General features: G+C 38.2%; 1 protein-coding gene across 5 annotated transcripts in view; it reads right to left on the bottom strand.

The window, feature by feature from the left end:
* The window catches only part of TRAK1 (trafficking kinesin protein 1), a 140,027-nt gene that overhangs the window by 111,943 nt on the left and 14,396 nt on the right, over positions 1-13,688 (bottom strand). The window contains exon 1 of one of the 5 annotated variants that reach the window (XM_005510639.4): positions 3,812-4,178. The exons of 3 other annotated variants lie outside the window; for them this stretch is intronic. In XM_005510639.4, the coding sequence (XP_005510696.1) occupies positions 3,812-3,897 (86 nt within the window). In that variant the 5' untranslated portion in view covers positions 3,898-4,178. Of the gene's footprint in view, positions 1-3,811; positions 4,179-13,688 lie in introns of those variants that run through there. One more of the 5 variants, XM_005510640.4, reaches the window with a different exon arrangement.

Below are 13,688 nucleotides of genomic sequence, written 5' to 3'. Positions count from 1 at the left end.
AGAGAAAAGCAAATAATTTGCCTGATCTAAAGCCTTTGCTATTTCAAGATAAATACTTAAGTTTAAATTTGTTTTATTTTCTTTTACATTGGAAGGAGGGCACTGAGAGAGTAATCCATCTGAACTAACTTACCTGCTTTCCTCTCAACTTTGAGACAAGCATTTTCCTTACCACATCAGTTGTCTCACTCACCACTTCGAGACTTTCACTTTTGGGAAGAAAAGGAAAACCCAGGTTCAAAAGTCACTAACGCTTCTCAGCAAGCAGAAGGATATCCTGACCAGAGCCACTACCTCTTTTACCTTCCCAGCCAGTGTTACCAAGAGCAGTTCCAAACCAGACAAGTTTACTGAAGACTCCACTGGAAACCGGCTATACCAGAACAAGTGCCAGTATTGGGAGGTTGATTTTCCTTCACACTCCCTGGTACAGTTAGGTGTAGCTGTACAGTAACAACTGCCAGTGTACTGTGCATCCTGGCAATACAGAGCGGGGTTAAGGGAGGAAAGCAAGCAGTCTGGCCAGCAACAAACAAAAATAAGCCCAAGGTCTCTTATATCAATATATGCCTAAATTAGAGTTTCCACATGATATCCGAGCTATCTATTTTAAGCCTCTCAGGACAGTCTTCCACTAAATTAAACTCTTGAGTGGCTTAAAGTTCACATGATTTTTAGAGCCTAACTAGGCAGCTATTCCTTCTGCATCTCCTGTATTGAAAGCTTCTTTGCCAGCTACATTTTTCAACTTCAGTTGCAGCTCTCTAATGAAATCTTATACGTGTAAAGTTAAATGACATCAGGAAGCACATTCCATCTCTTTTAGAGCAAAAGGATTTCAGAATGAGCTGGGATCAAAGGGAACAGTACCACAGTCAATGAGGCAATAGTTTCAGTATTTAAAAATCTAACAATCTGGAAACCACAGCTGAAATACGTTCCTATCACTTCTAATCCTCAGTTTTTTTCCAGGAATTCCTGTACAGCCTCGCAATGACTAGTGATGATACGAAGGCAAGGTATACTGGTCTAAAAAAGACCATCTATTTCCTACTTGAAACTAGTTGTCTCAGAATACTTTCAACTAAAATCCTAATCAGGAAGGCTGGTAAATATATTATAAATTGGTCTAAATACTTTCAGTTCTGCTGAAAGACTTAAGATTAAGTTATTCTGTATTGTTGCTAGTCTGCAAAGACTGCTAGTTTTAGAACAGACCTACCCTTCGCTTTTATCCAAGCTCCCTTCACACCAGACTGCTCTCTGAACAAGATCCCTGACTACAGGGCAGTCTCTAACAGCACCTTTCACATACTTTCCTCTGCCTCAAACTTTTCTTCTTAGAGTCTGTGTCAATGCCGTGTTTTGGGACAATGTTCACCAGAAAACTGATTTCCATACAGTCCATGCCACAAAAGGAACTACATTAAATAGCAACACCTGGGATACACAACAGGGGGAGGGCGATAACAAGAAACAAGCCTGTTGAAAACATTTCTGATTTTAACACGTTCCTTCAAAAAAACTTCATAATAACTGAAAATTGCTCAATACCTGTGCAAGGCAGGTATTCCTCTGTATTCTAAAGATAATTTTAAAAAGCAGTGACATATTCATCACAGAGTAGCATGAAATTTAAGTGCCTCACTGGAAGAAGACTTAAAAAAGAAACGAGAAGTGTGGGTAAGTAAATAGGGAGAATACAAACTCCTTGTTTTCACTTTACCTTTATGTTCTTTATCAGGGGGTAAAACAGTTATTTAGAAGAGGAATAAGTGTGTCATGTGAAAATGAACAAGAAAAATCCTTCAGAAGTATTTCACTCAAGAACACTTCAGATTTTTTTAGTCTAATCCCTATGGACAAGTGCTTCTACTAGAATTTAAGTGCCCTTTGGTTGCAATGTGATCCTACCCGAACTAGTAAAAACAGAAGAGAAGAGTAAAAAGAGCTAACAAGAAGGGTATTCTTTCTGCCTGATATGAACTCCATCTCTGTCCAGCTACAATTACACTCCCATAATTTGCAAAGTAGTGTTACAGATGCTAATAACTCTACAAAAACATCCAATTTCCATCAATTTGCTTTCCTCCTCCAATAGGCTAAAAACAGCTGTAGCACTGAGATTTTTGAGAGCGTTAAGGAATTTAGGTATTGCAGGTAGTGCCAGTCCAAAGCGTTTTTATAAAGTTACAAAATGTAAAGCTTTTGATTAAGAAATGTCAGCTTCCTTCAAGTCTACCAAAGAGTAAAAACCAGCTAGTATGGCTGCTGTTCCAAAGCTAAAAAGCTCCCAACCATGGAAAGCCCATTTAAACTATTTTAGCTCTGAGATAAAACAGGTGTTGTAACAAAGAGCATGTGAAAAATAAAGCTAAACTTGATTTCTTGTTTTAACTTCATTAGAAGCAGTTGAATTTTTTTTTTATTTTTTTTTTTTTTACAATAAATGTACACATTCTTTTAGCAGACACAGCCAAGTTATGGAGTAGTAAAACAAATCAGTAAGTTATGAAGAGTTGTTCCTCACTTGATTAACTGGTAAGCAAACAAATTCACAGTAACAATGCTGAGGGAGATCTAAAGAGCCTTCCCACCTTCCAGCCACCAGAACACAAGCAATCTAGTATTTCAAAGACATCAAGATATATATATATAAAATTATTCTTAAAGAAGTTATACAGAGAAAATAGTTCATATCATCAAAATTCATGCATTAATGTTTACCCATTTTCTTTTTTATTTTAAACTTCTGGTTTCAAATTTAAATACAGTAAGAAAAGCGAACTCAAATCATATCCAGAAAATGAGCTTAATACAACAATGACATCCCCAGCACAGCTCATCTTGTGTTTCAAAGGAAAAACTCAAGTCTAAGATTCTTAGATTGTAGGAATTTCCATTTTAACAACAAAATGAAGCCCATAATACCAGCTAGACAGCCATCACTAACAGCATATTTCAGTAAGTAGGCTTCAAGTTTACAAAGTATCTATCAGCATATATAAAGATCAATATACACGACAGATAAACATTAACTTTTTTCCTGCCTCTGATACTCCAGGATTGCCAACAAAAATCAGTGACAAATGAATTGTCCTATGAATAAGACAATATGAGTATCCCAAATAACTGAAATTTCCTTGCAGCCAAAAGCCTGCAAGACTGTGCAAGTATTTCAGCTTGTACTGATGTGCCTGCCCCATCACAAGACTTGTTTAATAACAACATCACAACTTAAAATACCTGATGCTCAAAGCAGTTTAATCTGTAACCTTAAAACTATCAGCTGACTCAGATTCCTTATGTTTTATTCTAAGAAAAACACACAGCTTGTGCTTGCAGCATTTTAAATAACATGGCAGTTTGCTAGGACTAACTTCAGATCTTAAGGTAGTGAAGGAAGGAGGAAGCTGTCACAATAAACAGTGATCCTTGACCCATTCAAGCATAGTGCACTGTCGATGTCCTACTTTTGCACAAGGCAAAGCGTAAGTCTCTCCCCCTGCCCCACTGGAACAAAACCTGTATCTGACAACACAACAGCAGCTCAGCATTATTTGAGAAAGCCCAGGCAGCGTTATGCAGCGCAACAGTTGAAAAACAGCATTCAACTAAACTGCAGAGTAAGGGAATCTGAAAAGTACTAAAGCAGCATTTACCATGTTCCCCCTCCTTTGTCTGCATTAATTTAAAACACAGCCAGCAATGCCTCGGCACACACACTACATATATACTACATTCAAAGTTAAGCTCTAAGAACGACAAACAGTATTGAGAGATTACAGCTGCGCAGCAGCCATTGTTGTACCTGGTTTTCAACTCTCTTTGCTCCTGATCATCTGCAAAGCATTCTTCCTTTCCTGGGCCTCCTTTTCCCCTCCAGAATTTCACCATTTGGCTAGCAGGCTCGCTTTAAGTGTCACTTCTATTTGTGTTTCTCCCACATGAACAGTTCTTGATGCTGTAAGGTCATTTGAATGCAATTGTAGCTCTGGCTCACGCACAAGTTTCCTCGCCCTCTCTTGGCAGACCAGTTACACAAACTACCAAACTGAGTCAAAGAGAAAGAGTTAGACCACTCCTCTCCAGTCTGCTGCGTTAAAACTTTTATCTTTCCAGTGCATTTTACAATATCTACATTCTTAACCAAGTCAAAAATTTTTAGTTTGAGCACAGAGCAGCATAGCCAAGTATATGCAATCATCCTCTGGACAGAAGAGATTTTTAAAAGATATGCTAACATCCCATAGAAAGCATAAACTGGGAAATGCATACCATCATGAAAACACTAATAAAATGTTTCCAGAGTCTTCACAAAACTAGTAAGATTTTTCTACAGATCAAAAGCAAGCAGTATTTTAAACTGCATACATTTCGAAAGACTAAGGCTCTCTGCTGCAAATCTTGAAACACTGATGAGGAAACAAAGCTATGACCTCATCTGGCAATCATGCAAGTGCTCCCACAAATTAAACCCCATTTTGCTGAATTTTTTTTCCAAAGAAAAGCCAGTCACAAACTTTGCCCTCCTCAAAATGGCATTTTTATATGGTCCATGAGCTGTCACCTCAGCAAACTCTTGAGTTCTAAGAATTTGCAAATAATTTATCATTCCTCAAAAAAACTATTGTGCAATTTTCCTTCTATATTTCTCCTCCAAGACAGATCACAACAGCTCTGCTCAGACAGCCTCCTGTCCCCTCACATGCAGAATGAGTTTGTAGTTGAAGCCACCTGTTCTCCTAGTAGCAATTCCCTTAGTGGACTGATCCAACTCAGTGTCAAAACAAAGGATGTGTAAATATTGTCTTCCAAGGGTAAGTTTGTACCAATGACAAGCTTTTGAATCTTTGTAGATATGAAATGTGACTCCCTCCCTGCAAAACCTCTCCAAAAACAGATGCTCCTTCAGACAAAATAAAGGATAATGCAATTTTAAGCATTTCTCATCTGATCTTGCATATTAGAAGTTACTTTCCCACTCAAGTCTAACTGTCTAGATTTAAGCTGTATTTATTCAAAACTGTGATTATTCAAAAGGCTCACACCTACATTGATGGTTATTTACAGTGCTGCCTAATGTAACAAGCTTTTCGATGCTGACAATCCAACTCTGATCAAAAGAAGATTCCTCATTTTGGACTGTTTCCTTCCTACATGAATCCTTTACACTTGGGCATGTTTTCAGATTGATTTGTACTCAATCATTTTGTTATTCTTCAGTTCAAGACTGAGCATGCCTGGATAACATCCAGCCTTTAAGATACATAAATAGTCATGTACTTAATCAGTGGAGCTGCAGATACTCCCAGTGCCTTTTCACACCACTGCTCTCCTGCTTCACAACAGTCCTGACTCATGGAGTTTTAACTTATTAAAGTGCAAGAACCGTTATGAGCATCAGGCTGTGATTACAGAAGACTGAAATTCACCATATGGTGAACAGTGGATTTGATGAGGTGATTTACATTCACAAATGCAATTATATTCCCATGTGTACTTCTATGCATTGTCTTAAGCTTGAACACAAACACCTGCAATAGAAGAAATTAAATTTGAGCCTGATAGTGAAGTAGCAAGACTTAATGTAGTAACAAATCAAATATTTCACATAATACTTTTCACTGAGAAAAGTACTGCACCTGTTCTGTTTCAAAGAATGCATCTTCCCATTCCCATGTTATTCATATCAATTAGTTCCACTGTTAAGGAAATAAATTTTTTCCAATACCTTGGACTTTCAAAAGGCAGAGATGCAGAAAAATAATTTTTAGAAGAAAAGTTTCCCTTTCTTCCCCAGAGTACAAAAAAGAAAAAGAAAAGGAAAAAAATACAGCTGTAGGCCCTTAGCAATCAGTATCTGTTAAAAACAATCCAGGAGCAACATTCACAGCAATATGCAAATACAGCACATTAGTGGTGAGGCAATGGAATAAAATACTCTTTTAAAGGCTAAAATTTTAAAGAAAAAAATGTTTCTTTTCACCAACATGCAGAACTAAGCAAGCTTTTCTGTTCATACTCTTTGTGTACAAGTTGAGATTTCCACAGATATTTCCCTGAAATCACTGCATATAAAGTATCTTGTGAAAATCCATTTTTTGTTTTCGTTAATTTTTCAATTTTAAAATTTACTTTTTCTGAGAATTGATTTTTTTTCAACCAACATTTTTCTTTTCGATTTCTCGGTGAGTCCATGTAAGTGCCATCTTCCATCTATCTTGCATATGCATCTTTAGCAGCAAGGTTTGCTCAGACTGTAATCAAGAATGAACTGACAGTAAATTTATTTATCCCTTGCCAGATTCAGTCACTGTTTAATATTCAGCGAGATAAATGAGGATTTAACTCTACAGCTGATTGGCTAGTAAACCTTGTATAGATTTGCTTTAGTTTATTATTTAGCAAAGTTTATTATGAAACTCAAGTCATTGCTTTGTATGCAGCTGTGGATGTGAATTGCCAGGTCAGTACACCTCGGACCTTCAAGGCATTCTACTCCATTCCAATTTAAATAATTGATTTGTTGTTAAATAAAGGATTCATCAAGTATTCATCTGACTTTCACAGGCAAAAAGTAGCTTCTGTCAAGACATTCTGTTGAGCAGTATCCGGGTAAGCTGTTACTGAACGATCACCCGCTTCTTTTTTTTTTTATTTATTTACAAAGCCAAAAAATTATTACAAATTCCAAAGCACATTTTACTTAAGATACTTGCAGTACATGCAGTGAGATTAAATTCTCACAGAAGTGCTATTAGCTCTGCTCCTGAAGGATTGGAAGACAAAAAGATATCAACGAAAGGGAGAACAGTAAATAACACTTGAGCATTACCCCAGGTTTTGCAAAATATAAACATAGGACTCTTATAAGCAACAAGCAATCAGTCATTTGGTGCTGTTTAAACTTGTTTTTATGAAGAGTCACCTTTCTGATACAATAAGATCTCCAAAGCCTCAAGGCACTAACTAGGTGTCTCCTGCTCACCCATAAAGCATTTTGCCACCCGAGTAAAAAAAATCCAGTACTGCGTGACCTACATCATCCTCCTACTCAAGCTGCATATCCTCAAGACTGTCTGATTCATGGTAGCACTGCAGCAGTATTCGAATTTGCTCAAGTCTACAGTCTGGCACATCTATTCTTTGTCAGTCCATTTCCAATGGGGAAAAAACCCAATTAACAAAAAAAAACCCCACACCCTCAGAAGAAGCCTACATGCAAAGCACAAAATTTATTGATTTCCTTGACCTGCAAGGTATTTCAACTCAGCATTTCTAAAACTTTTTATTTGAAAAGTTTGTAATATGACTTCGACTACCATCTTAGCTTGGGGTCAGAATGGAAAAGGTCACTGTCATCTTTAAAAATAATCTACACATAGGTTGGAGGAATGGAGTTGTTGTCTGTGCTAATAACCAGGGTTGCTTTACTACTGCAAGGTAACAAAAATTTGTCCTTTGTAGTAACTGTTATTAAGTAGGGTGGCTGTAAAGATCCAAACTGAAGTGATGGGCCAAGAAAGTTTACAGAGAAAAGTGTGGGTCATTTTTCCAGTTAAGAATACCCCCTACACCACCCTTTCACACCCACATGAGCAAATATGCCTTAAATACAAAATCCTTCCCCTGCAGCTTCTCTGAAAATACTGTATGTGGGCAGGGTAAATTATTATTCAGAACTAGAATATCTGGAACATGTCTCAGCTTTTCAGATACCCAGTCACAGTCAGTAAACAGCACACTATTCTCTCAGCGAATGGGCAGAGTAGTAGACCATATTAAAGGTATAAGTTATGTGGCTACTATAAGAAAGTTATAACTCACAATAAAGAATAAGTTTCAATTATTTAAGAAGTATTTACAATCTTGCCAAAATAGAATTGAGCATTGTAACACAGGAAATGTTTCCACTTTCCTCCTTGTCTAATGCACATTTGTGGTCTAGTATTAAAAAAAGCTTAAAGCAATTTAAACTCAGAAATAAGAATAAAAGAAAAGCAGCTACCTCCCCAAAGAGTCCATTTCTGCCCTGGCAATCCTACATCACCGAAAAAAAACAAAACAAAACCAGCAACCACCCCCCAAACACACACATAGAGGAAAAACACTCAGGCCTTTTACCAATCTGCCTAATACAGACAGAAAAAACCCTGGGGTTGGAAGTAGAAAGCAACAGATTACAAAACATCACTCCATGCCTCAGTTGTGTATGGTATCCCTATGACAGCACCTATCTCACCTCCATTGACAAGTTACACAAAAAGATCATGCAGCAGAATTCACCTGTTGCAGAAAATACCAGCAGAGAAAGTTTTACTGAAGATTAAAACAAACCAAACAAAGATACCCTGAAGTCTCCCCTCCATTTCCATCCTCTTTCTCTACCTACAGTGTGCTCACTGCACAAGACACTAATAGATTCAAGTGTCTCTCCACATGATGCCCCAAGTGCTTTCCACTTTGAATCAACCAACTGTGGCTCACTCTTCATGCTTAAAGATGGAAAGAACAAGTTCTTCCTTATTCTGCAGCATGCAATCTTTCTTCCTTTGAATTTCATCAAACAATTAATTCTTAGGTTTTACAACATACACCAGCATGAACAAAGCAGTAAGTTCACATTTAAAAGGAACCTCGCCATTTGGTATTAATGTGAAAGGACAGATATAGAAGACAAGCAATGATGTCTACTCAGGGTATCTGAACGAAAATGGCTCTTAAAGAGGAAAGAAGGAATCTTTAATGATTATTTGAAAATTCAGCACATGTTTGATAGACTTACACAGGTGCCCGTGCCAGGGATCTGCAGGGACTGGCTGAGGAGCTGAGATCAGAGCCAGGTACAGCCTGTGGCAAGAGGCAGCAGCTGCAGAAGCTGCACCAGACAATTGGGACATCTGCCTCTACCCACATGGGAGCCTGCTGATCCAGATGGCAAACAGGTACTAAGGACTGTGTGGCTTTTTTTTTCCAAAATCAGGTTAAAGAAAGACCGTCAGCACAAACTGAATAGATTGTCAGCTGGTTTAAAATTATAATTGTCTTGGTGTCATCCTGATTATGCTAAAAGCCCCCAAAAAAGCGTCAGGAGGTTGCCAGTAGAAAAGCAGACAGAGTACACATGCTATCCCTCCTTCAGGCCCATTCCTCTGTCTCCAAATCTGTTATTAAATAGTGCTTGTAACTATCAAAACCAAAACATTTCAGAATAGACATCAGATTAAAAGCAAATACAAATATTCAATATTCATGTTTTCACTCATAGTTCTATGAAAAATTAAGGCAAGCGTGTTTTTGAGGGCAGATAACTTACACAAGCACCCAGTTGCTGCTTGTATTTTAACATCACTGAAAGTAATTCCAAGAAGCTCCTGTATGCTTCTAGGCAGCATAACCCTTTGTTCACCTTGCATCTGCCAATCCAAAACACTAAACTGATCTCTTCAATTTTCAAATGCCACCACCCAACCATCAGGACTGTAAGACTGAGTTTATGCAGCAGTCAAGTCAAACAAGGGTCCAATTCTGCCTTATGCTCTTGTAATTCCAGTTAGCACAGCTGCGCTACTTTGTATTTAGACAACAGCAACAGTATAATACAGTAGAATACAAAATTGAAAGCTACAAACTAAGAGACAATTTAAATTAACATTTTGGCCAACTGCTTAGGTTTAAAATTTTTAGTTGGTTGATTGGGACTTCTAAGCACAAAGCCCCCACCATGAGAAGTAGCCCTATCAGTGAAGCAAGCTAAGCTAAATTACTTATACTCCAACAATCCTCCCTAACCAGGCATACTCACACAACATCTAACCTCTCCATTTGACAGCCCAGTGTTGTATTCAGATATGGCACCATTAATTATGAATTGGATTACTAGAAGAGAATAGGACAGTTAACTTACTGCTGTTTAATGAGCACGCTCTTGTTAGTTGTGAATACATTCACTGTACTCATTAAATCAGGAGGCACTGGAGTTCTGAATACATCATTAAAAGAATCCAGGAATGCTGCTGCTTTGTTCAGCATGACTACATGCTTTGCTTGACAGTTGGAAAATAAGCGAGAAATTTAAGTCCCTTCCTGTTGGGCCAGTAGATCTAATTTTAAACTAGGAGGAGGGAGAGAAAGTGGGAGATCTGCTTCTTCAGAGCTTCACTCATTTAGGACATGAGTTAAGTTTCTCTATTGCTGACTTGCAGCTCAGTATTGTAAGATATCAATAAAAAGAAGTGTCAAGCTTGGGGGGGGGGGGGTGGGGTGTGATATTAAAAAAAAACAAAAAAAAACAAAAAATCATAGCTCATCTTTAATATATCCAAGAAGCAGGGGTATACGTTAATCCATCAACCTGTTAATTAGCAAAATGAACCTTCATAAAACAAATACACACATGCCCCTAACATGGCAGTTCCCACACTATTTCCACACTATTTGCAATATATTGATTAAGGTTGAAGAGGGAGTGAAATTGGCTAGTAGGCTCCTGTGCATTCTCGCAGGAGAGATTTGGAACATATGTTCAGTGAGAGGATGAGATTTTCATCTGTCAAGGGTTGATCCATCTACCCACAAAGATACACACCCACATGAGAATCTGCATGTCGAAAGCATTCTAGAGTTACAGAGAAATTAAAACCTAACTAGCAACTGCTTAGCTTAAACCCATTGCATGGAAGCATTTTCTGCCAAAGGAGGTATGTGAACCACCATCACTGATGACATCACTGCCATTGCAGAGAATCCTGGAAGTTAAGATTTACTAAGCACAGCTGCTTCCTCTAGCACACCCTCGACTGGAGAAAACGCATTTCTGAAACATGTTTATATCAAATCCTCTTTTCCACTCTTCCTACCTCATGCACAGAAAATCAGACAGGTTGCTAAAATCAGAAATGGAGGAGGAGGGGAGCAGAGTGGGGCTTCATACTCTCAGTGCAAAATACAACCACTCTAATCCAAGCAATTATTTTCCAGTCAGAAAGTTGCTGATACTGTAAGAAGTTATATAAATACTGGATTCTAGTCAAAAAAGGATTGCCACCTACTAAGGAAAGTATAATAACACAAGCACATTTACCATAGTCTCCTCACATCACACAGACACAACAGTTCATCTCTTACCCAGGAAAAACATGTTCAAACCAACCAGTCATGTTGGCACAGTAGGACTTCACTTGCTCTAAGCCTTCAGAGCAAGCCCCTGGAGCTCATCACAGTCCTGATTTTCTTAGTTTTGCCAACAAAATAATCTTCAGGAAAAATCCTCCTGATTAAGCAGTCAGGCTTAATGCAAGACGCCATGACTAATCCTCTTAAATATTCTCTGGGTCTTGTACTGTAATCTCAGTAACACAGGAGACACTGTTCTTTTCATAGGAGCTATGTGACTATGTGGACTGTCAAAATCTTATTCAAGCAGCAGCTGATTCTCCACAGCTATCAATGTGAGTAATCAACACTCAGGTTTCAGTGCATAGACCAGCTTACTTGGGGTACAAGCATGCAGCAGCACCCTCAAATGACTGAGTATAAGCTATAAAACGGCACTCATCCACATGAACCACCAATGACGTTTGGGGTCATACGTCATGGCTCTCCACACTGCAACAAGTGGAGGCACTTAGTTCTTTTATGCTGTATTGTGTGAACAGCCCAAAGAACTATATGGGTCTCAAGTGGTTTAAAACACCACCATTACTAAAAAGTAGAAAGGTTAACAGTTTGCGGATGGGGAGACATCACATTCAGATGAGATCTAGAGATGTATCTCTTCACAGAAACATACACCTACAAGTGGGTCCTAGCACTTTACTAAAATCCCAGTTCACTGACTTAAAATGAAAACAACAACAACAGCACTTCCCACCATCAACATTGGGTTTTTTGGTGTCAATGACAGAGAATGAGTATTCAGATTTCTGATCAATTGTAGGGTCTGCACCTGTAACATCCAGAAAGGAACACGGACAGAGAAAAATAAACAGGAAAAGCATGAGAGCCCCAACAAGAACTGCACATTAGATTACTTATTTTGGGTACTGTTTAACCATACTTAAAAGCTCTGTATGAGAGAGCTGTCTGATTAGAGTTAGGAAGCTGAAAGACAGACACACAAAAATAAAAACTTATCAAGTGTTGCATTTTCTTCCCTTTGTGCTTAACACAGGGCAACTCATGCAGCACCTCAACTGCTTTAGCTCAGAAACCACCACAGACTTTAATGACAGAAAGGAAAAGATGATGCACAGGGAATTGTTTAAACATGCCTTGTTCTGCTTAGCAACAACATGCTTATATGGTTAAAAAACCCATAACACAAGAAATACAGAGACATACTTGTTACCGACTATAAATAGTTCACATTCTTCAGCTCCTCATGTACCTTTAGTTTGCCATTTAGTCAGTCTTACATCTTCCTGGCAGATACCTCCCTTTTGTACAACACAGAGCATATCAGAAGTCCATAGAACACTAAGCACTAAGTCTATTTATATTTTGAGGATATTGAAACTGCTTAACTAACTTCCAGAGGAGATACAGATTACACATTCAAAAGAAGACATACATATTTTTTTCCTACTACGACAAAAAGAAAGAAAAAACATGCTTTTTCTGTGCTACAAGCTATATCACTGCAATATAACAAGCAGTAGTTCTGTTCACTGGTTTTAATCACCACACTATTAAATACCTATTTGCTCTGTATTACATCTCATCTTATGTCTCAACATATACATTCAAACTTTTTGCAGGAACAGCTTTACATTATATACATACACAGAAAGTAATAAAACAAGGGCCCTGTCTAAACAGCAGTGTCAAAGACAATAGAAAAAAAACCCACATGAATGGCAGAACATGTGCACCTACATACTTCAGTCCTGGCTAGCCCCCCCAAGTCCTGCTTTTCAAACAAAACACTTGTATTTATTATCATATGATCACTATTTTCATTCTTGTATTTCAGATACTTCGAACTGGTTTGTGATACATGCAAGCTAACATTAAATATCTTGCCTGGTGACAGGAGGTGGGGGACGGAATCTGTTTGTTGTATGGAAAAACAGTTTTTCAGATGTTTCTTTTTCCATGTTCTCCACTGTACCATATGTGGGGGCTGGAAGAGAGCCTAAAAACATCCACCACAGACCTTTAAAACCCCTAATAATAGCACAGCTGGTGTTCCCAGTCTAATGATCTCAGCACATACCCATGTGACCACTCCTGACTCCGGACCCCAACTCAGGCAAAGCACAGAAACACTCAAAGGTCGGACACGTTCATTCATTCTCAACTCGATTTGCATTTCACAAAAGAACCAACACAGAAAGCAGGTTGGAATGCTTACATTTCAAGCAGCTCAACAGTCACTGTTTCCACAGGATTTCCCCATGCTCCTCTCATTAAATTTCAGTTTAGCAGAATATTCCCTATTCCATAAAATGAAGATAACTCAAGAAAATAATTGCAAGTCTTAGTGATTCAGGGCTAGAAACATTAAGTGCTTTAACTGTACTTAAATGTATTACAGAGGTGTTGGGTTCCCCCCAACCCACCTTTCTAAACTCATGGACTATCTTCCATTCCTCTCCATTCAGTTTACTTACAAATTAATGTTTCTACCCATTTTCTTTTAAACATGTTCAAAAGCTGGTTTATATAGGAGAAAACCTTTATTT

The sequence above is a fragment of the Columba livia genome, chromosome 2, assembly GCF_036013475.1.
Source record: "Columba livia isolate bColLiv1 breed racing homer chromosome 2, bColLiv1.pat.W.v2, whole genome shotgun sequence".
Classification (NCBI taxonomy): domain Eukaryota; kingdom Metazoa; phylum Chordata; class Aves; order Columbiformes; family Columbidae; genus Columba; species Columba livia.
Note: the sequence above shows the minus strand (reverse complement) of the source record. Positions and strands in the feature narration are given on the sequence as shown.